The sequence below is a fragment of the Theobroma umbraticum genome, unplaced genomic scaffold, assembly GCF_002168275.2.
Source record: "Theobroma umbraticum cultivar Fairchild unplaced genomic scaffold, ASM216827v3 scaffold_30.0, whole genome shotgun sequence".
Taxonomy (NCBI): Eukaryota; Viridiplantae; Streptophyta; class Magnoliopsida; order Malvales; family Malvaceae; genus Theobroma; species Theobroma umbraticum.
In genome coordinates this window covers 8,791,780-8,818,716 of record NW_018397254.1, presented here as the reverse complement: position 1 = coordinate 8,818,716, position 26,937 = coordinate 8,791,780, and the positions used below count along the sequence as shown (strand labels likewise).

Genomic DNA, 26,937 nt, shown 5'->3' with positions numbered 1-26,937 from the left:
TTTTAATTATCACTTCCTTAATTTGGAATTTATCTCTTGCTATTCTCTCTTTTTTTAGCCAAATTAAACAACTTTTATTCACGAACTAATTAATGAGAGTAAATAAACATTTAACTTTCGGATTTTACAAATAATTTTTCACTTGGTTCCTGTCAAATGCATACTTGAAAAACTAATTAAATAAGATAGAAAAAATAACATTTATAAAAATTATGATGGTATAAGGGAATGGATCATAACTTTGGGCATCTAATTCTGACAATTCAATAGTAAATTAACAGGTAGCATATAAATATTTATACTAATTATTTTATTCAAGTCAAGGGCTAAGTATATTCCTAAGTCTTGTTTAACTAGCCGCGTATATTAATTATGACTAAGCTTGCGTATCTCATCAAACCGACATTACTAATTCCATTTTCATTTTCCTCTAAAATTTGGTTTCAAATTACTTCATTTGTAGTTTTATTTCATTTGTTTTTCTTTTTTTATTAGTACTAAAAGCTTATTTAACTTGACTTTTTTTTTTAATTTAAAAACTATTATGAAGCTTTGATAAAAAATAATAATTTTTAGAATTAAGCTGAAGTTGTTTGATAAATTTTTTTTATAAATTTTTTTTATAAGTTATAATTTTAGTTAAAATTATCGTAAAGAGAATTTTTTTTAAGAGAGAGTAATATTGTAATTATGTATATATTACAGATATATAATCTAACTATAGCTTTAACAATTATAATGATTATTAGCCATAATACACAGTATGTATCACCATGATTCTTGTTAGTCTCTAGTGATTGGCAAATTAATACATGGGGTTTGCTTCCCAAAAATGGATAATAATTGGAAAAAACGGACAACGGAATTGACTAACTTCAACTCGAACTTGATCAAGTAAGTTCAAGCCTGGCGTGAGTATGGTTCATGCCTGGCTATATAATTCCGTATATTGTAAGCAAAAACGATGGTCGTTTCTTTTACCGAAGTGAGGTTTATTTTGCTAAGTCTAAGCGTTTGGACGAAGTCCGCCTCGTGTCGTGATCCAGTAGACAATGCGTTGCGAGATACGACTTTGACCAGAAGCTCGACTTTCACTATTACCCCACCACTTTGCCTGGGTGAAGGTTGGTTTCACCAAAGCTTACCGACTCCAACCCACACCTCCGGTTGTTCAGTGGCCATTGCTCTGTTAAGCCAGCTTATGTTGTGAACCAAATCGAAAAACTCCGCAACTTTTGTACAGAATCTAGGAAATTGGGATTTTCACCTGGGTGTTAGTGGTGGTTTCTAAAGATCGCTTCCGGCTCTAGGCTTTTTTACTAGTTATCGGGCTCTAAACCTTTTAGCTAGCTAATCCCTTTTCTTAAGTCCATCCAGTACGTGAGCCTCTTTAATTCTCAGAATTAAAGGGTTTAAGCATTTTAGTTAGCTAATCCCTTCTTAAGCCGGATCCAATGGAAGACCTTCTTCAATTCTCAGAATTAAAGGCTTTATGCTTTGTAGTAGCTAGTCCCTTAAAGAGCCTTTTTACTAGTTTCTTGCTTCCAACCCTCCAGCTCTAACCTTTTTACTTGTAGTTCCGATTTAAGGTGACCCAATGGATGAGCCTCTTCTTCCCAGAATTACAAGCCCAAGTCTTGGAGCTCGGCAATTTAAACAAGTTCCCAAGGCTCTATATAAAGAAAGCATTGTGTTTAATTATGAAGGATGTCGGTTTAATTCCAAAAAAAAAAAAGAAAAAGAAAATGTGACTACTATTAAAGCTCTGAGGTTGAAAGTCAGATGCTTTATTGTTTGCATCTCATAAACTTGTTTAATGACATTAAGGAAAAAAGAGTTTCAAAATGAACTTTCTTTTTAATGTAATGTTTCGATTTTGCAGTAACCATTTAACTCTGTAGTTTATTTAGATGCTAAATTCAGCTTCCATAAGGTAGTTTGAGCATTTGGGAAATTCGATAAATGCTGCAAGGATTAATCGTGAAAAATACAGTACAATTAACATTGTTAGCTTCCGAGAAATCATGGGTACAAAGGGATTGATTTTAGGAAGAGACAACATAAGCAATTGAAAAATTAACTAGCAATAAATAAAATGAATTTACTCTTGGCGAGCTGACAAAAGAGATGTAGATGCAGAAGAACTTGAAGATGTGGTAAATTGAGAAGAATTGGTACTATAACTATAGCTTGAAAATTGGTTTTGCTGCCCTTCAGAATCAGTGCCGCTGTAAGACAATGGAAATGCAGGAACGTTCAATGGAGGAGCATAATATGTAGGCACAGGCATCTTGGATGGGAGAATGGGCAATGGAGCTTCGAAATTGAGTACGTGAATGGCTTGCTGTATCGAAGGCCTAGAATTTTCATCAGGGTGAGCGCACCATAGTCCGATAATCAGCAGTTGCTCCATTTCCTGCTTAACAAATTCCCCACGTAACCTTGGGTCACATGCTTCAAGCAGGTTTCCTGTTCCATACAGCTCCCAAGCCCTCTCCACCAAATTTACTTTACCTCCTCCGGCCTTTGGGTCGATCGGTTTTCTTCCGCAGGCGATCTCCAAAGCTACGACGCCAAAACTATACACATCTGATTGTTTGCTTGCCTTACCTGCTATGTGGCATTCCGGAGCCAGATAGCCCACTGTCCCAGCCAAAACAGTAGTTTGTGATCCTTTGGTATGGTCTACAAGCCTTGCTAGCCCGAAATCTCCAAGCTTGGCATTGAAATCTGAATCCAGCAAAACATTGCTTGATTTTATGTCTCTATGAACCACACATTGTTCCCACCCTTCGTGCAAGTATAGCAATCCTGAGGCCAATCCTTGAGCAATTTTGTACCTGACCTCCCATGTCAATAAGCTATTTTCATTAAAGAGGTGAGAATCTAAGCTGCCATTGGGCATGAACTCATAAACAAGCAGGAGCTCCTTTTTGTCATGGCACCAGCCGATAAGTTGCACTAGATTCCTGTGCCTCAATCGACTGATTATCTTTACCTCTGATGCGTATTCCTTTATCCCCTGTTTTGATCCGCTCGAGACCCTCTTGATAGCAACATAGGAGCTTGAATCCCTCAAAAATCCTTTGTAAACCCCCCCAAACCCTCCCTCTCCTAACTTCCCCACATCCCTAAAATTGTCAGTAGCGCGAGCTAATTCATTATATGAAAACTTCCTCGGTCCCGTTCCCCTTTCAAATTCATCTTCTATTTCCTCGTCAATGGCATGACCCTCTTCTTCATCCTTCCCAAATTTCTTTCTGTACAGACTAGCGAGCCAAACCAAAATCATTCCACCAACCAAAGCACCGGCGACTCCCAATCCTACTGCCAAACCTGTCCTGTTTTTCCTTCTTCTACTGCGGTTAAGATTGGGTTCCGGATCAGTTATATTGTTATCAAGTTCTAAGCTTGAAGTGAAAGCCCAAGAAGGAATTTGATGTAGAGAGGATGCATTTCCAGTGGCTGCAGAGAATCCGAAAGTAACCCGTTCAGGCAAGTGAAGCCTCAAATCAATAATGGAGTTCAGGTGCTGCATCACCTTAGTATTATTTCTAAATCCGGTGAAGGCAACACTTAAATTTTGCGTATTAGAATCATAACTAATCCAAGCTTCATTCGTTTTCCCTGCCATGATATCACTCCACCATGTTATATTAGTCATAGATTTCATAGAGTTAATATTAATACCTACATGGTCATGCTCTGGATCCCAACGGTTTTGATAAATATCGAACTCCACCGCGACAAATCTATTGACTGTTGTGTTGAGTTCCTTCCCATCACTTGCAAGGCCAAGAGTACCACCTTTCGTGACATTATCAGGAATTTTTGAACCTTCAGGTGCAAGAAAGAATGCAATCCCATCTCCATAAGCAGATCTGTTCCGCGAATCTATGACAAACGTGAAACTGGTGTTGAAGTCCGTGAGATTTCCGGAAGCCTTGTCCCAGAGGTGCAACGTTTTGGAGTATGTGGCTCGACCAACGCTTGCAGTCATTTGAACGTCTCTCTGGTTTGTTGTAAGCTGAATGACTTCGTTTGCAGGGTAAGCTGATCTCTCATAAGTTATGTTGTTATCATTAGGATAGAAGCTTGTGAAGTTGAATGATAAGGCGTTTGTGTATGGAGTGATCAGGCAAAAGAGAACGGTGATTGTCAAGAGCTTACAGAGGAGAGAGTTCATCAATAACTGAAGACTTACCATTTTCAAGCTGCAGATGGCCATAATTGGCAGGGAGGTTGTAGAGATTAAGTTCTCATTTTCACCTAAAAAAGGTAATAATTGCTCAGAGTGCTTTGTCTTTTTCATTTGTCAACATTGTGATTTCTTAAAAACTGTGTCTAGCTTAGTTCAAATCTTCTCAGGTTTGGTGCACCTTCCAGAAAGTCTAATTTAGTCTACAATATATGCCAAGTCATCTTAATTATTTAATATATGATTAATTTTCATTGAAACAAGTGGATGATATCCTCATTGTTCAAAGGTCCATCACGGTGTGCTGCCATTAATTAGAAGGCAAGATTTAAAAATTGGGTGTTTTTGTCCAATTATATGTAGAATGGTCATTGTTTTGTCATTTTTCATGTTTGGGTACAGCCATGTTTTAATGTTTTTCTCCTGTTTAATTGGTCAAAATTTTCAAAATAAAATCCAGTATCCCATATTACTTCCCAAAAATGTAGTCCTATAATCCGAAATTTAGTGGACTTTTGAAATTGCTGTTATGATCGATTGTTGCCTTTGCAAGAGGAACTAAACAGAAAGGAAGCAGAATATGAAGAGAGATGTAGGTTTTCCAGATTCGAGGTCAACGCTCTCGGCATTTTGAGCTTTCATAATTTTCGGGGTGAGGAGTGAGGAAGGATGCTGCAAAGTGATGATTGTTAAGTCGAAACAATAAATATATACTAGTATTACTATTCCATTAGAGATGACCAGGTGAGTGGTTGCAGATTAATTTCATTAAAGATTCCCATTTAATCCCAGGAAGACAGCTACACAATCCTCTCCACACGTTGCAGCGTGGAATAGGAAGGATTGAAGTAGACTTAGTTGTTCATGATGTCGACTCTTATTAACATCCTTGAACTGTGTGAAATTTCGAAAATCTTAATATTAATTATCTATTCTAATGCTCTGTTATATGAACAAAAATGTATCATTTATACTGATACGTAATTGAGTTCCTATCTCATTTATTTTACCTCGTTTTAAGCTTATAATATTAATTTTACTCTATTTATCATCCCATTCAAATTTTTATATTTAAATATTTTTCTGATATAGAAATTCTAAAACTGTACCTAACTAAATACTCATCTCAATTTCCCTTCTCTTATTTCATGCCTCTCTTTTTTAAAAAAAATAAAATATATTTTATATTCGCTTAAATTTAAGTGTCTATAAGATGAATATTTATGATAGTGTTAACAGTCTAAAGTATCATTTGATTGCTATTTTTGTTATTTATTATTTGCTCTTTTAAAACATAAAAATCATACATCAACTATTTTGTCATATATTTAAATATATATATAATTTATATTAAATTATACCCAATTCAAACTATTATGATATGTATTTTATATTTGTGTGCAACGTATGAGTACATACCTAGTATCTTATAAAAACTAACCCATACACGACTTGGAGTCTTGCACACGGTCAAGACCAAGTCCTTGGCCCAATGGCCAATTGCAATTTGCAAAGACTTTTTAAGTCTTGTATCAAGTCAATGGTCTCCATCAAACATAGGGAGCAGAGTTGGACCAAGGTGTTGTTTATTTGTTTTTCTCTTTCCTACCAATTTTTGGTAAAATCGTTAATGACAAAGTTGTCAGACGTTGCTTTACAATCAGAATCGGGGAAAAGCACAGGGCAGCCATCGGCGCCCTGGACACGGCTCTCATATCAATCAAACACAAAGAAATCGTAATTCACGGCACTGAATATAGAAAATCAAATACTCGTATCAAAAGTATTAAACATAATCACGATAAGGTCGTAATCGATTCTCACCTATTCATGTCCTTTTTTACTTAATACGAGCCTAATCAAGATCTTAAACTTATATAAATTATATGATCTAGTTAGATTAACAGGATTACGACGAAAAACATATCTTTGTATGATAGTAACCATATTGTCAAAAATTGACTTTCGACGTTAATTTCTTGCAGTAACATTAAGGTAACGTTTAGTACTTTACAATGTAATGTGATTACGGGTAATGTGGTTGCAGGTAATGTAATTACAAGCAATGTCATTGTTGGGAAATAACATTACAATATTAGGTATATAAGTAAAATAATGATTAAAATACAGAGAATATAACATTACAGCGTTTAGTTTGCAAGTACTTGAAATGTAATATTAATTTTTAAAATTACCCTTAGTTATTAAAATATAAATTTAATATATTTATATTTTTTATTATTAATTTTTATATAATATCATCTTTTAAATATATTTTGAATGTCATATATTTCATTTTTATTTATTATTATAATCTTATATTTTTTATTTTTATTTCTTTAATATAATTTTTTATATTATATATTTTATTTTAATTTAGTTTACTTATATTATATAAATTTTAATTTTTGATATTTTTTTATTTTTTATTTTTTATTATATATTTTATTTTAATATTTTTATCTTAATTATAACATTATAAAATATTTTTAATAAGATAATAAAGTTGAAAGGTAAAAATGTTTTTAAAAATATTACAGAGTGCAATGTAATGTGATTGCATTGGTTTTGGACTGCAATCACATTACATCCCTTGACTTTAATGTAATTGCATTGCAATCTTACATTGCAGTGATATATGGTAAAATAAATACTGTAATGTAATTTAATTAAGCACATTACAAAAAATGTACTCTCACTTCTCTCATATCAAACGTTACCTAAACCTCGGTTGGTAGCACTGATTGACTATGGGCCATGGCCATGCAATATAATTTTGAAAAGAATTAGTAGCTTTGATTCATTTGGCCGAGATGTGATAATTCCTTTGGAGTATCAACTGTGTTCAACGTCTTGTATCGGTCAATGTGGCAAGCATGCAAAAGTGTGAGAAATTGTATATCTTGTGTATTAATTAACTATATTTTTGGTAATAAATTATTATTAATTTAATAATTATTTATAATTTATAATACAAATATTAAAATAATAATAAATTTTATAATTTATTTAAAATATTTATAAATTAAATAATAATTTCACAAATATTTAAGGATATTTTTATTCAAAATTTCTTTCAATAGAATTATTATCTATTGGAACTCTTTTCAATAATTGTTACTTTCTATGTGTATTAAAGTTTATTTTTCAATAATTGTTTTTTTCTACTCTATACATAGAATTTTTTACAATTCATTCAAAGATAGAATAAGATTTCTTTGATAGAGACAAATAAACTCACATTTAAGTTCTCATTCTTTCTAAATATTTCCTCTTAGATTTTCTTCTATTTAATTTACTCCTCTCTATTGTCCGCCTTACCCTGCCGTTTACATATCTCTCACATTTTTTTCGTCTTACTTACCTGTTTAGTTATTCTCTATAGTATATTTATCATCACCTGCTACAATTCTTAATATTTCAAAAACTGCTATAATTTTCTCCTCTTATAGCTCGAACATATTTTTGTAAAATTTTTTTTACAATATTACAATTTACATATCACGAAAACCGTCTACAAAATTTTGCATTTTATCTTCGAAAAGTCCTAAATTGCTTATGATTTTAAATTTTTGATGCGCCTTTTTCTAGTGGATTAAATTTTAAAAGTTTTCGAAGGTTGATGGCAATAATTCGTTGAGCAACAAGAAAGTTAATTTAATCTCCTTTATAAAAGTCCCTTGTCTCTTCTGCACAAGAAATTCCTATATAAAGATTTCAAGCAACAATCAATTCATGCGCCAATAAGGCATTGTGGCATAGTTTCCGTAGAGAAATACTGTAAATAATGTAGCACCAAATCTGACTTTTACCCGCTTGAATAATTGTGTTCTAAAATGAATTTTCATTGTTACCATACACTTTTATATTTCTAGTTTGCATGAAATTCAATAATGTCCCTGATTTTATTCTTGTTCTAACTATAAAATTGAAAACAATTCAGTCCCTAATGAATAAGCAAAACCAATAGTCTTAAATCCGCTTTTGCTTTTGTTCTAACAATTAGTTACAGTTTGGCGGGTGACCCTCAGCTGCTCTGCTCCCCACTCCGCTCCATCAGGAACCCATTTTCGTTTTGTACATTTATGACCTGATTGACTTTTCGAATGAAGCTACACATATCAGTAAGTAAATTAAACTTTTATTAACCATCAAAGTAAACATTATAATCTGAAAACCATTACAAAACACAAGAACAAGACTAAAAACTCAAGATCCAGCTCTTCTCCGCTACCCTCTCCCTCAAGGTTGGGACATGAACTAACTAACTTTCTAAATGGGCTTGTCAATAGCTGCGCGGAGCATTTACCATATGCCTAATCCAGCACGAATCAGTACGAAAAGAACAAAACACAAATTGGAGAATTCTAGGATGCAACGAGGCATCAATGAAAATATGAGTCAACGCTACAAATAACTAGACTTAATTAACTACTAAGAATTCGCAGAGCAAATACAACCGGCTTTTACCTGGCGGCTTAATGTGCCATTCAGCCTAAATATTTTATGCGAAGGTCACTTTGTATTTGTAGCTGGAGTACTTGTTCTAACCTTCGAGGAATCACCCTTAGAACTAGTGCCTGAAAGTTGGGCTTGGCTTCTGTTGGAGGCAGTGGTCTGGGATGAACTCGACGCAGAAGATACAGCAATAGTGGCTTGATGAGCTGCACTGTAAGTTGGAACTGGCATATCCAGTGGCAGCACGGGCACTTGAGCTTTGAAACCAAGGATATCAACGACCTGCGTTATTGATGGGCGGGCAAAGTAGTTTGGATGAGCGCAAGCCAGCCCAACTAAGATCAGGCGTTCCATTTGTTCCTTGTCATAATTGTCAGATAATCGTGTGGGTCTGCTGCATCAAAAATACTCTCTCTCCCATACAGTTCCCAAACCCACTCCACTAGTTTAGTTTTGAGTCTCTTGCCATTTCTATCTACTACCGCAATAGCCTTCTTTCCAGAGGCTATTTCTAACGCAACAACACCAAAGCTGAATACATCTGATTCCTTAATGGCTTGGTATGTCTCAAGACACTCTGGTGCTACATAGCCATCAGTCCCAAGCATAACCGTTGTTCGCGACCCTTGTCCATGCTCAACAAGTCTAGCCAGGCCAAAGTCACCTAACTTGGCATTGAAACTCAAATCCAGCAGAACCTTACTTGATTTGATGTCTCGATGTACCACACATTGTTCACATTCTTCCTGTAGATAGAACAACGCCAAGGCCAAGCCCATTGCAATTTTGTACCTATTCTCCCATGTCAACAAGCATGGTTCTCTAAACAGGTGGTAGTCGAGGCTTTTATTTGGAAGAAACTCATAGACAATGAGGAACTCCTGATTGTCATGGCACCAACCGATGAGTTGGACTAAATTCCTGTGCCTCAACCTGCTAATAGTTTTCACTTCTGATGCATACTCTTTCACCCCTTGTTGAGATTGTGGAGTTATCTTTTTGACAGCAATATTGCAATTCATGTCCCTCAAAAAGCCTAAATAAACCTTACCAAAACCTCCCTCTCCAAGCAGACCTTCATCAGCAAAATTATTGGTTGCAAATCTCAATTCCTTGTAGGAAACTTCCTAGGTGCTGTCACCATTTCTATTTCCACTTCCTTGCCCCTGTAATTTCCCTCCAGCAGAAAAACCAAACCAGAGTCAAAACCAAAAGCAGAGCAAAAATGCCACCAGCAACCCCCAAAATAACCCATAGCCATGTCCTGCTCTTTTTTCTGGGGTTGTCTGCAGGACTTGTTGAATTCGTTGTTGCTGCAGGTGCTGGTGTTGGAGGATTAGTCTGATAGCTTTTATGCATAGCAACTTGTAACCTAGAGCTGAAACTCCAGGAATAAATAGTATGTATCTCAAACAAAGACCCAGTGGTTCCTGAGAAGCCAAACGTAACCCATTCTGGTAAATATATGCTAAAATCCCATATAGTAGAAAGCCTAGATGAATTTTTTTGAGTATAATCATCGGTATCAAGCAAAACAACACTCAGGTTTTTTATCGTCGAGTTGTAACTGATGAAAGCATCAACTTTTCCCCCATTTTCAGTATCACTCCACCACCATGAGCGAGAGGTAAGAGACTTCTGGACTGTGTTGAGATCAATGGCCACGTGATCTGACATCGCGTTATCCCAATTATTGGAAAACGTATCAAATTCCACTGCAACAAATCTATAGTTAATGTAGGTCGGATCGCCATTTTCAAGCCCGAAGAGGCCGCCTCCTGAATAAGGCGGGATTTTTGACCCATTGGGAGCAAGGAAAAACGCAAACCCATCACCCTTTGAACTATTCTTGAGGGAATCTATGGCAAAAGAAAATTGAGTAGTGCAGTCTGCAAGTACGACCTTTCCGGATGAATTGTCCCAAAGGCGCATTGGTTTGGAATACGTGGCCCAACCACAACTTCCATTTAGACCCTTGTCCCTTTGGTTACTGGTGAGTTGGATTCTCGGCTGATGGGGAAGCATTACCTTCGTAAACTATTCCATGCATATTTGGGTCGAAGGCAGTGAAATTGAAATTGGTGTTGTCATCGGTTGTTGCCTTTGAGAGAGGACATAAACCGAAAAGAAGGATGCAGAATATTAAGAGAGATGTAGGTTTTCCAGATTTGAGATAAAAGCTCTCAGCATTTTGAGCTTCCATAATTTACCAGGGTGAGGACTGAGGAAGAATGCTGCAAAGTGATGATTGTTGGGTCTTCTCCACTAGCTTAAGTTGTTCAAAACAATGAATATATTGTACTATTCCATTTGAAATGAGGAAGGCCACTTGAGTGGTTTCACATTTCATACACGTAACATCATGGACTAAAGCATACGCACTGGACAAAGAATACCTTAATCTGGTTTCGTTTATTTCTTGAACTTTAAGGATGCACCTTTATATGTTTTAAATGATGGGATTACCTTGTTGATTCATTTTCCGATGAAATTCCCATTTAATCAAAAAAAGAATCGGAAGACAGCTAGAACAACAAAAAAGTAATCTTTTCCACACATTTGAATGCGGAATTAGAATGAAGGAAGTAGACTTAGTTGTTCATGATTTGGACTCTTATTAATATCCTTGAAGGTATGTTAATCATCTATTCTAATACTATACTATATCAGAAAAAAAGCATTTATACTCATACATAAAAAGGGAGGTTGAGTAATTGTGTTCCTATCTCATTTATTTTATCTCTTTCTTAAACATCATTTGGTTTGTTTTGTTTTTTTGTTTGGCTCCGTTCTTAAACATCTAATAATAAGTTCACTCTATTTATCATCTGATTATTTCAATTTTTTCTGATGTAGAAATTCTAAAACTCTAATTAACTTTATTACTACTCATCTCAATCTTCCCACTCTCTTATTTCATGTCTTCATTTTTTTTAAAGTAAAATTTATTTTATAGTTGCATAAGATTAAGTGTCCACTAGATGGATATATATTATAATATTGAAAACTCAAAATATCATTAATTTGATTGCTATCGTTAATATTTATTATTTGCTTTTGAAAGAAAAAAAAAATCCATTGGGATAAAAGTAGATAAAATCTTTGAAATATAAAAATTTTAAAAATATAATCTCTTTTAGAGAATAATAATGCATGATTTTAATTACTTTTATGTAAAATGGTTATATTTGGAGTGAATTATATGTATATTTATTTATTTTTAATCAAGATTGATTTGATTTGGTATAATATTAAAAAAAGTTCTTGAATTATAAAAAAAATTAAATTTTTTTTATTTTTTATTATGTTTAATTACATAATTTTATTTTTCATTTTAAATAAAAAACACTATTTAAAAATATAGATCTTCCTACTTGACGTGTGCGGTGAAGGCCAAGTCTTGGGCCCAATAGCGATAATTGGTCCGTCAAGTCAGTGGCTGCAATTTGCAAGGACTTTTTTAGTCTTGTATCAAGTCAAGGGTCCCCGCAAAACTAGGGAGCAGAGGTGGGCCCTCGCTAGAAAGTATTTTTCATTGTTCTCCTTCGTACCATTATTTTATTTTGGTAAAATCGTTTATGAGCAACAAGATTGTGGCATAGTTTCCATGGAGAAATGCTGTCACTTAATTGTACCACCAAATCTAATTTTACAAGGAGAAAAGATTGTGACAGGTAAATTCGGTTACACAAACTAATTAATCAATTTAACGCGGCACTGTAATAGTCAAAGTAGAAAAATATGGCTCACTTGCTTTAGCTCCAGAAGCCATAGCTACATCATACGTGGGAGTAGGCCTCGTACGTGGAAGATTTGGCAATGGAGCCTCAGAATTAAGAACCTGAATCGCCTGCCTTATTGAAGGTCTTAAATTGTGATCTGGATGGGCACACCTCAGTCCAATCATCAGCAAGCGTTCCATTTGTTTAATATCAGAGTCCAGACATAATTTCCCGTCTGCTACATCAAGCAGCCTTTTCTTCCCAAACGAGTCCCACACCCAGGCTAGCAATGCGGCCCGAGACTCTTCATATTTGGGCTCTATTGATCTTCTACCGCATGCAATTTCCAATGTGACAGCTCCGAAGCTGTAAACATCTGATTCCTTACTAGCTTTTCCTGAAGAAACGCACTCAGAAGCCATATAGCCCATAGTCCAGGGCAACAGAGTGGTTTGTGACCACGTTCCAGGATCGACAAGCCTAGCTAACCCGAAATCCCCAAGTTTGACCCATCTATTTCTCACTAAGCTTTTACTAAGCAGACATGCTAATGCTCCTCCCTATGAATATCTACTTTGATGTTGAGGCATTCCTTTAAGCATACATTTTTATAATCACAAATTGGGTGTGTTAATTGGAGTTCTTGACGTTTAACAGTGAAATTAAAGTTTTGAAGACATCAATAAAGTAATTAGAGTTCTTTTGAAAATAATGTTAGTCGTTGTGAAGACCGGAAAGAAGTTTCCAAGTCTTGAAGAATTTCAAGTGATCTTAAAACTGACACTTGCAAGGTTAGCAGGCAAGTACTTGCTTTTTCATGCTTATGATAACCTTCCATATTCCTAGAGACACTATTTTGGAAATATCATTGGAAAGGGATATTGGTCTGCCGGTGGCAGTGAGGTTTGATTTTCTGCTGTGGCTTTGCAAGACTCTTTTGTGTAATCTTGCAGGGAACCTCAAGGGGTTGGTTTTGTCCAATATGTTCATCCTGCTGATACTGCAGAAGCCGAATACAAGATGGATGAACAAATTCTTCTTCCTCGAGAGCTGACTGTTGTCTTTGCTGAAGAGAAAAGGAAGAAACGTGCAGGAATGAGGCGAAGAGAGTGAGGAAGGTAATCTTTCCAGAACATTTACTGAGTATGGTTTATCTATTCAGACAGTTTGAGAACAAATTTGGTATTTCATTGTCTAAGAAAGTTGCAGCGCAGAAGCTAGGTTAAAGCAAACATTCACGGAGTGGTGTAGAATCTTATGATGGCACTTCTGATCCCAGAGCTCTGTGTAGAAAGGGAAGGAAACTCCAATCGCTGCTTCAATTAACCGCTGGAGTCAAAGATTTTCTCACAATTACCACCTGCAAAATTAGCAACTTTCAGTTTAATTTTCGGACATAGCTGGTGCTTTGCAAAAAGTTCAGCCAATTTCTGAAATTATACCTCTTTAGGCCATGACTGTTGTTGTGACATTTGTGCTACTTTTCAATATGCTGAGAGTATACACGACCATGCATATTGACTTCTTTATTTGTATTAAGGACAATTTTAACTTGCTATCATGATGTAATGGTGTTCTGGACGTCCTTCTACGCTGTTTAGAATGTTTATAGAAACATATCAAAGAAACAACATTGACCAACTGCCACATCGTCTAAAATTTCTTTTTGTTAACTTATATTTTGAAATTTATTGTTGTACAATATATTTCAATAGTTGTTAGTAACATACAATACTAATTGTAATTCATCCATAAGACTACCTCCATTTTTTTTTTTACAAAAGAACCACTCTTGAACTAACACAAAAACTGTATAAAGTTTCCTACACTTTTTTTTTTCAACACTCAGCTTTATATAATTCAACAATATATAGTACGTAATTTTTCAAAATATTATTACTTCCACGAATTTCTTACACAATTCTTATTATATTTATTAATGACAAAATTCTTTTTAAGACTTTGAACAATGCTTGCAAAATAGCAATGCCTTCCAACACAAAACATACTAGTATTTTATAAATGGTATAATACTTAAATAAGTCTTTCAATTATTCAAAAAAATTTAAATAAACTCTCATTTTTTTATGACATTTAATCATATAAATATTTATTTAGCTCAATATAAAAGTATAAGAGATTAATTGAATATAATAAAAATATAAAAATTTATTTAAATTTTTTAAAATAATTTAATTTTTTTTACATATTATAAGTTTATAAATATATAAAAATATTTAATTATAATTTTAATAAATATAATGATTATAATAAGTTCACAGTACGTGTCATCACGAAACTTGTCAGTTTCTAGTGATTGATAAATTAATACATCTGATTGCCTCAAAAAAGTGCATAATAATTGGAGAAAAGAGCAACGGAATTGACTAACGTCAACTAGAAACTGATCAAGTTAAAACCTGGCGTGCACTATGATTCATGCCTGGCTGTATAATTCCATTTTTTGTGTGCAAAAGATGGTCGTCTTTTCCGGCATTGAGGTTTGGATGAAGTCCGCCTCGTGTCATTAGCCCAGTGGACATTCAGTTGTGAGACGCGGCTTTGACCAGAAGCTAGCCTTTCAGTATTACCCCTCCCCTTTGCCTGGGTGAAGTCCCCTTGTCAGGAATGGTTTCACCAAAGCCCTACCGTACCTCCAACCCACACTTCCGGATGTCAGTGGGCAGTGGCCATTGCTCTGTTAAGCCGGCTTATGTTGCGAACCAAATCAAAATACTCCCCAACTTTTGCACAGTAATTTACGTTTTCCTTCTAAATGAATAGGAAATTGAGATTTTCACCTGCGTGTTATTGGTTTCTAAGATCGCTTCTGGCTCTAGGCTTTTTTACTAGTTATCCGGCTCTAAGCCTTGTAGATAACTAATCCCTCCTTAAGTCGATCCAGTAGATGATGAGCCTCTTTAATTCTCAGAATTAGAGCAGTAGACGACCCCTTTTCAATTCTCAGAATTGAAGGCGGCTTTATGCTTTTTCGTAGTAAGACCCTTAAAGACCTTTTTTACTAGTTTCTAAGATTGCTTCCAAACCCCCCAGCTCTAACCAAGGCTTTATACAAAGAAAGCTAAGTGTTTAATTATGAATGATGTGGGATTAATTCCTAAAAAAAAAAAGAAAAAGGAAAAGTGACTAGTATTAAAGGTCTAAGGTTGAAAGGCAGGTACTTTATTGTTTTCATCTCATAAATTTGTTTAATGATATTAAAGAAAAAAGAGTTTCAAAATGAACTTTCTTTTTAACGTAATGTTTTGATTTTGCAGTAACCATATAAGTATGTAGTTTATTTAGATGGTAAATGCAACATCCTTAATGTAGTTTGAGTAAATTTTTTTCTCAGCCAAAATAAGTATTTATTTGTATAAACAATGCACTGTGTTACAGTGAGTGGAATTCATAAGACTATCCAGCATAAAGAATGCCTGACTTACAATAATTGCACAAGGCACCACCAATATACAACAAACACCTAGATATAAAAACAATAAACACTCAACTCTTGAACAGGCCAAGACAAATACAACCATAGAAACTTAGTGCACCTTATGCACACAATGCTGCAATCGTGACCAATCCAGTATAATTTACATTGTCAGCTCTCCAGAAATCATGAGTACAAAGTGATTGATTTTGGTAAGATATAAATCAAAGAATCTAGACTTGGCGAGCTGACAAAAGAGATGTAGATGCCGAAGAGCTTGAAGATGCGGTGAATTGTGAGAAATTGGTGCTATAACTATAGCTTGACAATTGGTTTTGTAGCCCCTCAGAGTCAGTGCCACCGTAAGACAATGGAAATGCAGAAACGTTCAGTGGAGGAGCATAATATATAGGCATAGGCTTCTTTGATGGGAGAATTGGTAATGGAGCTTCGAAATTGAGTACGTGAATGGCTTGCTGTAGCGAAGGCCTAGAATTTTCATCAGGGTGCGCGCACCATAGTCCGATGATCAGCAGTTGCTTCATTTCCTGCTTAACAAATTCCCCACGTAACCTTGGGTCACATGCTTCAAGCAGTTTTCCTGTTCCATACAGCTCCCAAACCCTCTCCACCAAATTAACTTTACCTTCTCCGGCCTTTGGGTCAATCGGGTTTCTTCCACAGGCTATCTCCAAAGCTACGACACCAAAACTATACACATCTGATTGTTTGCTTGCCTTACCTGCTATGTGGCATTCCGGAGCCAGGTAGCCCACTTGTACCAGCCAAAACAGTAGTTTGTGATCCTTTGGCATGGCCCACAAGCCTTGCTAGGCCCAAATCTCCAAGCTTGGCATTGAAATCAGCATCCAGCAAAACGTTGCTTGATTTTATATCTCTATGAACCACACATTGTTCCCACCCTTCGTGCAAGAATAGCAATCCTGAGGCCAATCCTCGAGCAATTTTGTACCTGACCTCCCATGTCAACAAGCTATTTTCCTGAAAGAGGTGAGAATCTAAGCTGCCTTGGGCATGAACTCATAAACAAGCAGGAGCTCTTTTTTGTCATGGCACTACCCGATGAGTTGCACTAGATTCCTGTGCCTCAATCGACTGATGATCTTTACTTCTGATGCGTATTCCTTTGCCCCCTGTTTTGATCCACCCGAAACCCTCTTGATAGCAACATAGGAGCTTGAATCCCTCAAAAATCCTTTATAAACCCCACCAAAGCCTCCCTCTCCTAGCTTCCCTACGTCCTGAAAATTGTCAGTGGCATGAGCTAATTCATTATATGAAAACTTCCTCGGTCCCGTTCCCCTTTCAAAATCATCATCTATTTCCTCACCAATGACATGACCATTTTCTTCATCCCTCCCAAATTTCTTTCTGAGCAGACTAGCAAGCCAAACCAAAAAAATTCCACCAACCAAAGCACCGGCAACTCCCAATCCTACTGCCAAACCCGTCCTGTTTTTCCGTCTTCTACTGGTCTTGAAAATGGGTTCCGGATCAGATATATTATTATCAATTTCTAAGCTTGAGCTGAAACTCCAGGAATAAATAGTATGTAGCTCAAACGACGACCCAGTGGTTCCTGAGAAGCCGAAAGTAACCCGTTCTGGTAAATCTTTGCCAAGATCCAGTATAGTTGAAAGACTAGATGAATTTTTACAAGTGATATCGTCGGTATCAAGTAAAGCAACAGTCAAGTTTTTTGTAGACGAGTTGTAACTGATGAAAGCATCAACCTTTCCCCCATTTTCAGTATCACTCCACCGCCACCGGAGAAAGGTGAGCGAATTATTGACAGCGTTGCGATCAATGGCAACGTGATCATACATCACGGGATCCCATGGATTGGGATACGTATCAAATTCCACTGCAACAAATGAATCATTAATGCAGGTCGAATCGCCGCTTTCAAGTCCCAAGAAGCCGCCTTCTGAATCAGGTGGGATTTTTTAGCCATTGGAAGCAAGGAAAACCGCAGACCCATCAGCCTTTATTGTACTGCTCTTGAGGGAATCTATGACAAAAGAAAAGTGAGTAGCGAAGTCTGCAAGTACGATATTTCCGGATGAATTGTCCCAAAGGTGCATCGGTTTGTAATACGTGGCCCGACCAACACTTCCATCTAGACCCTTATTCCTTTGGTTAATGGTGAGTTGGATTCCGTTTGACTGATGGGGATGCATCACCTTCATAAACTATTTCACGCACATTTGGGTTGAACGTGGTGAAATTGAAATTGGTGTTATGATGGATCGTTGCCTTTGAGAGAGCAACTAAACCGAAAAGAAGGATGCAGAATATACAGAGAGTTGCAGGTTTTCCAGATTTGAGATAAAAGCTCTCGGCATTTTGAGCTTTCATAATTTTGCAAGGTGAGGAATGAGGACGGATCCTGTAAAGTCACGACTGTAAGGTCGAAAACAATAAATGTATAGTACAATTTCTACTCCATTTGAGAGGAGATAGGCCAATTGAGTGGTTGCACCTGAATTTTCACTAAGACTCCTATTTAATTAAAAAAAAAAAACCTGGCTAATCGCTACACAAACAAAAGAAATCCTTAATTTCCTCACGTTACTACGTGGAATTACAGAGATTGAAGAAGACTTAGTCATGATTTCGACTCTTATTGGCATCCTTGAACGTAAGTGAAATTTTGAAAATCTTAATGTTATTTATTCTAATGCTATATTATATAAACAAAAATATATCATTTATACTGATTTATAAAAAGCAAGGTTGAGTAATTGAGTTCCTATCTTATTTATTTTCTCACTTTCTTAAGCATCAAATAATAAGTTTACTCTATTCAACATCTGATTAAAATTTCTTTATTTAAATATTTTTCTTATGTAAAAATTTTGAAACTCCAATTAACTAAATACTCTTCTCAATCTTCCCACTCTCTTATTTCATGCCTTTGTTTTTTAAAAGTAAAATTTATTTTATATTCACATGAAATTAAGTGTATACAAGATAGATATTTATTATAATATTAAAAACTTAAAGTATCATTTTATTTTTATTTTCATTATTTATTATTTTCTTTTTAAAATTAAAAAAATAAGAAAACCAATTCGAATAAAAATAAATAATATTTTTGAAACCTAAAAAAATTTAAAAGTTATATATTCTTTTTTGTAGAAAAATAAGCATGATTTTAGTTACTTTTACGTAGAACGTTCTATAATATTTGAAGTCATATAGGGTTATATAAAGACATTTATTCATTTTAAATCAGGGTTCATTTAACTTTCTATTATTTATTTTTGTTATTAATATATAAATTTGTTTAAAGAAAAATAAAATAGTAAAAGATTGTTAGTAAAAATCTTAAAAACATTGGTTGATCCATTCAATGAAAGCATCATTCGACACAACTTATTACATGTTTTCTAGCAAGGTGTAAGAAAAGCTTCATTTTATTTCATAATAATAATAGTAATAATTATAAAAAAAAGTTATTATTTTCTTCATTATAAATTGAATATACTTTTTTTAAATGATACGAAATTTTAAAAATGTAATATTTTGTTCTTTGTTAATCTTCAAAAAAAAAAAATTTTGTTCTTTGTTTTGTAATTTTCGCTTTTAAAATTGTATGTTAGAAGATTTCATCTAAAATTAGCCAAGGAAAGGTAACATTGAAAAGTTGATTCCAATTTGGAAAAATAAACATTATTTCAAAATATTTTAAAACAAAAATTTAATTTAAAACCGAAATTTTAATAATAACAATTAAACATGTTGGCAAGCGTTGACCATGGACGCGGGGGAGACAAGATCTTCGTCTTCGAACTTGATTTGCAAACGGTCGAGACCAAAAGTCTTTGGCCCAATGGCCAATCCACGCTAGTGTATGGTCAATGGTCTCCGTCAAAATAGGGAGCAGAGTTGGGCCCACGTTAAAATGTTTTAATGTTTTTTTTCCTTTGTACCATTTGTTGGTAAAATCGTTTATGATCAAGTTGTGAGGCTTTGCTTATAATTAATCAGATTTGGCATAGTTAAAATAGGGAAAGCATAAGGCGGCCATTGGAGATTGATTGTCTTAGTACTAATGTATACTTGTTGGATATCGTAGCACTAATTGCCCATGCCATATAATTCTTATACGCTTATTCCTTTTATATCTTGTTTTAAATAAATGGTTTGAATAATGCTACACAAAAAAGTAATTGGAACAACGAAACACATATCATGTGGATAGTAGTAAAAATAACCTCTTTTTTTTTTTGAAGATAGATAAGATTTCATTAATAGCTTGCTATACAAAACAAGTCATAGAAGCCTAGAGGTGCAGATAAGTCATAGTAGTAAAAATAACATGGAGTAAGTGGTACAATTCATAGATTAAATTTTCTTTATAATGATTTAGAGAGTTTGATTTAATGATTCAAATATGAAGGTAATTAGAAAATGTTTTTCTTAATATTTTCCTAAACTTCAAGGACATTTTTCGTCTTTCTTTTTACCCTTTTCATTTTACTCAAGAACAAAACTCGATACATATTTCATGACCACCTATTAAAAAAATTCAGTATTTTCAATAGCTATATAATCGGGTTTCAATAATTGTTATTCATTATGTATATTAAAACTCTTTCTAATAAGTGTTACTTAATAGATACAATAAAACTTATATAAATTAATACTAAATAAATTATTTAATCAAAGTTATTAATTTATTGAGTATTAATTTATAGAAATTTTACGATACCTTGATAAATAATTTTTTTAATAATTAATGTATAAATTAATAAATTAATAATTTATTGATTAAATAATATCTTGATTAATTAATAAATTTTTATGGTCCCAAAAGTGTTAATTTATAAAAATTTTAATATATATATATAACTTTTCAATAATTATTACTCATTATGTGCATTAAAGTGTATTATTGAGTAATTAGTTCTTCTTGCTCTCTATATAGATTTTTGATAATTTATTCAAGATTGAATAAGATTTCCTTGATAAAGGTAAATAAACTTTCACATTTAAGTTCTCTTTATTTTTAAATATTTTCTCTCAAATTCTCTTCTACTTAACTCTTTTCCTTCCTATTCCCCGTCTTACTCTACCCCTTATCTATTTTGTATATTTTCTTTGCCTTGATTTTACTACTTATTCTCTACTCTATGTTTATCATCACTTATCACACACTGTTCTAGTTTTTTTCTCAAGTCACCTGCAACACAATCGTTTTACTTATTAGTAAGATTAACTCTTCCTAGCTATCACAAGAAACTCTCTACAATATTTAGATTTTATCTTCAAACAAAATTCTCAATGGCTTATGGTTTTATATTTTCCATATGCATGTGCACTAAAATTTTTAGATTTAAAGTTTTCTAAAGTGGAAGGCATTAATTAGTCAAGCAACAAGAAAGTTAATTTAATCTCCTTTACAAAAGTCCCCCATCTCTTCTGCACAAGAAATTCCTATGTAAAGATTTCAAGCAACAATCAATTCATCCGCCGATAATATAATGTGGCATTGTTTCCATGGAAAAATGCTGTCACTTAGTTGTACCACCAAATCTAATTTTAGAAAGAGAAAGGAGAAAAGATTGTGACAGGTAAATTTGGTTACACAAACTAATTAATCAATTTAAGGCGGGACTGTTATAGTCAAAGTAGAAAAATATGGCTCACTTGCTCTAAGTCCAGTTACCGTAGCTACATCATACGTGGGAGTAGGCCTCGTACCTGGAAGATTTGGCAATGGAGCCTCAAAATTAAGAACCTGAATTGCTTGTCTTATTGACGGTCTTAAATTGTGGTCTGGATGGACACACCACAGTCCAATCATTAGCAAGCATTCCATCCGTTTAGTATCAAAGTCCAGACATGATTTCTCGTCTGCTACATCAATCAGCCTTTTCTTTCCATACCAGTCCCACACCCAGGCTACCAATGCGGCCCGAGACTCTTCATATTTGGGCTCTATTGATCTTCTACCGCATGCAATTTCCAATGCGACAACTCCAAAGCTGTAAACATCTGATTCCTTACTAGCTTTTCCTGAAGAAATGCACTCAGGAGCCATATAGCCCATAGTCCCGGCCAACAGAGTGGTTCGTGACCCCTTTCCATGATCGACTAGCCTAGCTAACCCGAAGTCCCCAAGTTTAGCATTGAAACTAGAATCTAACATAACGTTGCTAGTTTTTATATCCCTGTGTTGCACACAATCATCTCCTTCCTCGTGTAGATAGAACAGAGCTGATGCTAAGCCTTGCACAATTTTAAATCTCACCTCCCAGGTCAATAAGCTTTTGCCTTTGAAAAGATGAGAATCTAGGCTACCATTGGCCATGAACTCATAAACCAGTATCAGATCCCCTTTTTCATGACACCAACCAATAAGCTTGACCAGATTCTTGTGCCTCAATCGGCTAATGATCGTCACTTCAGATGCATATTCCTTGATTCCTTGCTTAGAGGCCTTTGAAACCCTTTTTACAGCAACATAGGTATCCAACTCCCTTAATACCCTCTATAAACTGCACCAAACCCTCTCTCTCCTAGTTTTAGTTCTTCTTTGAAATTACTTGTCACTTTAACCAATTCTACGACGGAAAATTTCTTAGGTCCAATTCCATTTTGAAACTCACCGGCAGAGAAGTCATCAGATATGTGATCATCTAATTTGTTGTCCTTGTGTCTTTTTCTCCTCGAAATGAACCAAATGAAACCTAGGCCAAGAATCAAAGCCCAAGCTCCAACGGCTACCCCCACTACTAATCCTTTCATGTCCTTTCTTTCTTTCGAAGGAAAGAAATGTGGCGCAGAATCAGGGTTTGGCGTGACTGCTCCAATGATAGATTGATTCCCATCAGTTGGACGCTCGCCAACAAAGTTACCCGGAGGATCATAGTTACAAACAACAAAAGTACCCCCATCACCGCATCCTACTTGTGCACATCCAAGACGAGTTGAATCAGCCCAGATCACTTGAGTATAATGGCCACACGATCGGCCTGAAGCACAGGTATTAGATTTCAAGTCATAATTGGTTTTCTCACCGATCCACAATTCCACAGCATCAGTTGCAGAAAGGTTACCAGTGCTCATTGCAAGATTCTCACCATAAGGCCCTCCTGAATGCAAAAGCTTGCAGTCCTTTCTCCTCATGTTGGCATAGTTTATCGCATAGGCTGCCACACTATCGTCCCAAGTCATGGGCTGAACGCCAACAGCCGCACGAGCAGCGTTGTGAACGTTTATGAAGGCTTGTGGTGAATCTTGCGAGTGAGTTGGACTGGTGCACTCGCAACTGTAACAACGGTAGGTACACCACTTGGTGCTTGCGCAGCTATTGTAGTTGGAAAAGCAACGGTAGTTGCACTGCTAGACAACTGAATAGTGGGGGGCGGTGCAAGTACTGCAATAACAGTACCTACCCTCTCATGATAACTTACTTTCTCTGGAAATGAATGGTTAGCACCCATATGCGGGAATAGAGCTAAGCCGATCAAACAAAAGGTCAGTGAAATCTTTCTTAACTCCATTTCCATTTAATGGAGTACTAGCTCGTACTAGCATCAAAGGTTGCTTAAATTATTGGTAATATGAGTGGCAATTATGCCAATGCCAATGTTACGCGGTTTGAACTTAATCGGTCTTGGCGGGGAAGTAACGGTGTTCTCACGATTTCAAGACTAGAATAAATGTAAAGCCCACAAGCCCCAAAGAGAGTAATCCGACCAAGTTTCCCATGTCAAGAAATCAACAGAAGTTTCTTAAGTCAAGTTATAAAAAATAGAAAAGTAGCTCCATATGACCTTAGTATGTATTCATTGTTGAAGGAACAATGGAAAACAAAAATGATGAGAGATTAATTGTTAATATAGTGAATGAGAACAAAAATGAGACCCAATATGACATAAACATTTTAGGATAGAAATGTTCTTTTTGAAAAAAAATACATATTGTGAGGTTCATCTTTTTTCTTATTATGTAATAGGTCATAAAACTATCTTTTAGATTATGATCAATTACTTGATAATAAAAACTACCTTTAAAAAAATAATTAGATATGCCGTGTTCATATAAAGAGGAAATTTTTCTCAAATGCACTAAAAAATCTTTATTTTCAAAATAGGGTCATTCAATTCTATTCTTATTTCGGAGATAGGTATTCAATTCTCTTCCATGTAAGCATATAATTGCCACATCAGTCTTTAACTTCTCATTTAAGCTTGAATTGCCTGCCTTATTGAGGGTATTAAATTGTGATTTGGATGGGCACACTACAGTCCAACGATCAATCACATGCCATTTGCTTACTATCAAAGTCCGAACTTAGCTCCTATTGGTTACATCAAGAATCTTATCCTTTCCATACAAATCCCACACCCAGGCTACCAATGAGGTGTGTGTAAACCATTGCTCCGCCTAAACCTCAAAATCAAAAGCGTGCGCAACGGAGATATTTTTTCTACAAAAAAGTCGGTAGAAATTTAATACATGAGAAATTTTAATTTATGTCATCAATTTTTCTTTTCTCAATCATCATGAGATTCATTAATAGAAATACAACTCCATGGTCTTAAAACATAATGAACCATGAATTAAAATGAGAATCGTATTCTCATAGCAAGGAATAAAACACTCAGAACAAAATTTTCCACTTAAATAAAATAAAGACATGCACAAACAAACAATTCGAACAGATACAGTAATAAGAAAATCATGATATACATTGGATTGTGGGGGGAGAACCAAGTCTTGACGAGTGATGGGGGTGTTAGTGTATTGTTTTTAAGTCCTAGATATCCCCAATCTTAGCACTAGTGTATTGTGGGGTTCATCTTTCTTCTTATTATGTAATAGGTCATAAAACTATCTTTTAGATTATGATCAGTTACTTGATAATAAAAACTACCTTTTAAAAAATAATTAAATATGTTGCATTCATATAAAACGGAAATTTTTCTCAAAGGCACTAAAAAATCTTTATTCTCAAATGGGGTCATTCAATTCTACTCTTATTCCGAAGATTGGTATTCAATTCTTTTCCATGTAAGCATATAATTGCCACATCAGTCCTTAACTTCTCATTTAAGCCTGAATTGCCTGCCTTATTGACGGTATTAAATTGTGATTTGGATGGGCACACCATAGTCCAACCATTAACCACATGCCATCTGCTTACTATCAAAGTCCTTACTTAGTTTCCTATTGACTACATCAAGAATCATAACCTTTCCATACAAATCCCACACCCAGTCTGCCAATGAGGTGCGTGTAGACCATTGCTCTTCCTAAACCTCAAATTCAAAAACGTGCGTGACGGGACATTTTTTCCCAAAAAAGTGTGTAGAGAATTTAATATATGAGAAATTTTAATTGATGTCAGGTTTTCTTTGCTCAATCATCAAGAGATTCATTAATAGAAATACAACTTCATGATCTTAAAAAATAATGAACCGCAAGTTAAAATGAGAATTGTATTCTCATAGCGGGGAATGAAACACGCAACAGAACAAAATTCTCTATCTAAACAGAACATAAACATCCACAAACAAACAATCTAAATAGATGCAGTAATAAGAAAATCATAATATATGTTGGATTGTGGGTGGAGAACCAAGTCTTGACGAGTGATGGGGGCGTTAGTGTACTGTTTTTAAGTGCTAGATATCCTTGAGCACTAGTGTATTGTGGGGTTCATCTTTCTTCTTATTATGTAATACATCATAAAACTATCTTTTAGATTATAATCATTTACTTGATAATAAAAACTACCTTTAAAAAAATAACTAGATTTGCTGCGTTCTTATGAAGCGGAAATTTTTCTCAAAGACACTAAAAAATTTTTATTCTCAAAATAAAATCATTCAATTCTATTCTTATTATGGAAATGGGTATTCAATTCTCTTCCATGTAAGCATGTTATTGTCACATCAGTCCTTAACTTCTCCTTTACGCTGATTTCCATTTCCCAATCGCCTTCCTTCTCAGGAGCCCAACCACCCAAACCTTTTATTGCTTTCACAATTCTACTTACTGATTTAATGCTTTCACATAATCTTTGGATCCTCCATGAAGCTAATAGGTAGAAAGACAGGTAACACTTCCTGCCGAGACCAAGACAAAGCATGCCCTGCATGCCAGCATCAAACCACAAACACATATAACTATTACATCTAATATAAGAAATTAGAATAAGGTAAACTAAACATTTAACGAATCAATTAACAAACCTAGTATATATAAATGGATAAATCCGACATAAAATTGGATCAAATCTACACATGATAATGAGACTTGAACTTAGAACTTAAAAGGTTTCAACATCTCTTGTATTTAGAGGAGGCGTCATTGGAATTGAGAATAATTGACTGATGAAGGACATATGTAACAATTCGTATTTTTCTTTTCCCTCTTTTTATTTAGATTTTTGTGTTAATTGGTACTTAAAACTTATTCATGGATCCTATCATTTACTTATTAAATTTTACCATGCAGTTTTGCTTTCAATATAAAAAATACATTTTAGACCTACAATTTATTTAACGTTAGTGTTTTTCATGAAAATATGATTATTAATGTTGATTAAATGAGGATTAACAATTACAATCCACAAACTTGATCATATTACTTTCAATAATTAAGTTAAGCATAAGAACTAAATTTCTGTTAATTGTTTATTCAATTATAAATTTGGTTTGTCAAAAAGATTTCCTTTTGTATTTGTTATTTCCATTGTTACATATTAGTGTTAACTCAAGGAAAAGATATACAGTCAATGCATATGCTCAAAAGGAAAAAAAAAACTTTTCAAGCATTGATTAAGTGTTTCTCTTGCCATAATATGGAACTAAAACTAGCAGTTTGAAAGGATATAGAATGAAGTGTTCATAGGAGATATTGTAGCATATTGAACAACCAAAAACTCCCATTTCAAAAAGAATGATGGTCACATGTAAATCTAAGTACATAATTTAGAGATCAGTTTAACGAGGGATTGTGATTGTCAAATTAGAAAGAAATGCATCACCTGATGTAACGTCAGAAGCAGCAGGTATATCATGCGTAGCAATATTCATCTTGGCTGAAAGATTTGGCAATGGAGCGTCAAAATTAAGAGCCTG

At 34.7% G+C, this 26,937-nt stretch overlaps 1 protein-coding gene and 5 pseudogenes across 1 annotated transcript; all 6 read right to left on the bottom strand.

The window, feature by feature from the left end:
* Positions 1–1,963: 1,963 nt before the first annotated feature.
* Positions 1,964–4,683, bottom strand: LOC110412045 (L-type lectin-domain containing receptor kinase IX.1 pseudogene; annotated as a pseudogene).
* Positions 4,684–8,429: 3,746 nt separating this feature from the next.
* LOC110420465 (L-type lectin-domain containing receptor kinase IX.1 pseudogene) lies at positions 8,430–10,859 on the bottom strand (annotated as a pseudogene).
* A 1,503-nt stretch (positions 10,860–12,362) lies between these two features.
* On the bottom strand, positions 12,363–12,809 carry LOC110426676 (L-type lectin-domain containing receptor kinase IX.1 pseudogene; annotated as a pseudogene).
* Positions 12,810–15,803: 2,994 nt separating this feature from the next.
* On the bottom strand, positions 15,804–18,193 carry LOC110419275 (L-type lectin-domain containing receptor kinase IX.1 pseudogene; annotated as a pseudogene).
* Positions 18,194–21,218: 3,025 nt separating this feature from the next.
* Positions 21,219–22,298, bottom strand: LOC110419088 (L-type lectin-domain containing receptor kinase IX.1 pseudogene; annotated as a pseudogene).
* LOC149527741 (pathogenesis-related protein 3-like) lies at positions 22,184–23,152 on the bottom strand. Its single transcript, XM_089785799.1, has one exon. The coding sequence runs from the start codon at positions 23,018–23,020 to the stop codon at positions 22,325–22,327; it is 696 nt and encodes a 231-aa protein (XP_089641925.1). The 5' UTR covers positions 23,021–23,152; the 3' UTR covers positions 22,184–22,324.
* Between the last annotated feature and the right edge of the window lie 3,785 nt (positions 23,153–26,937).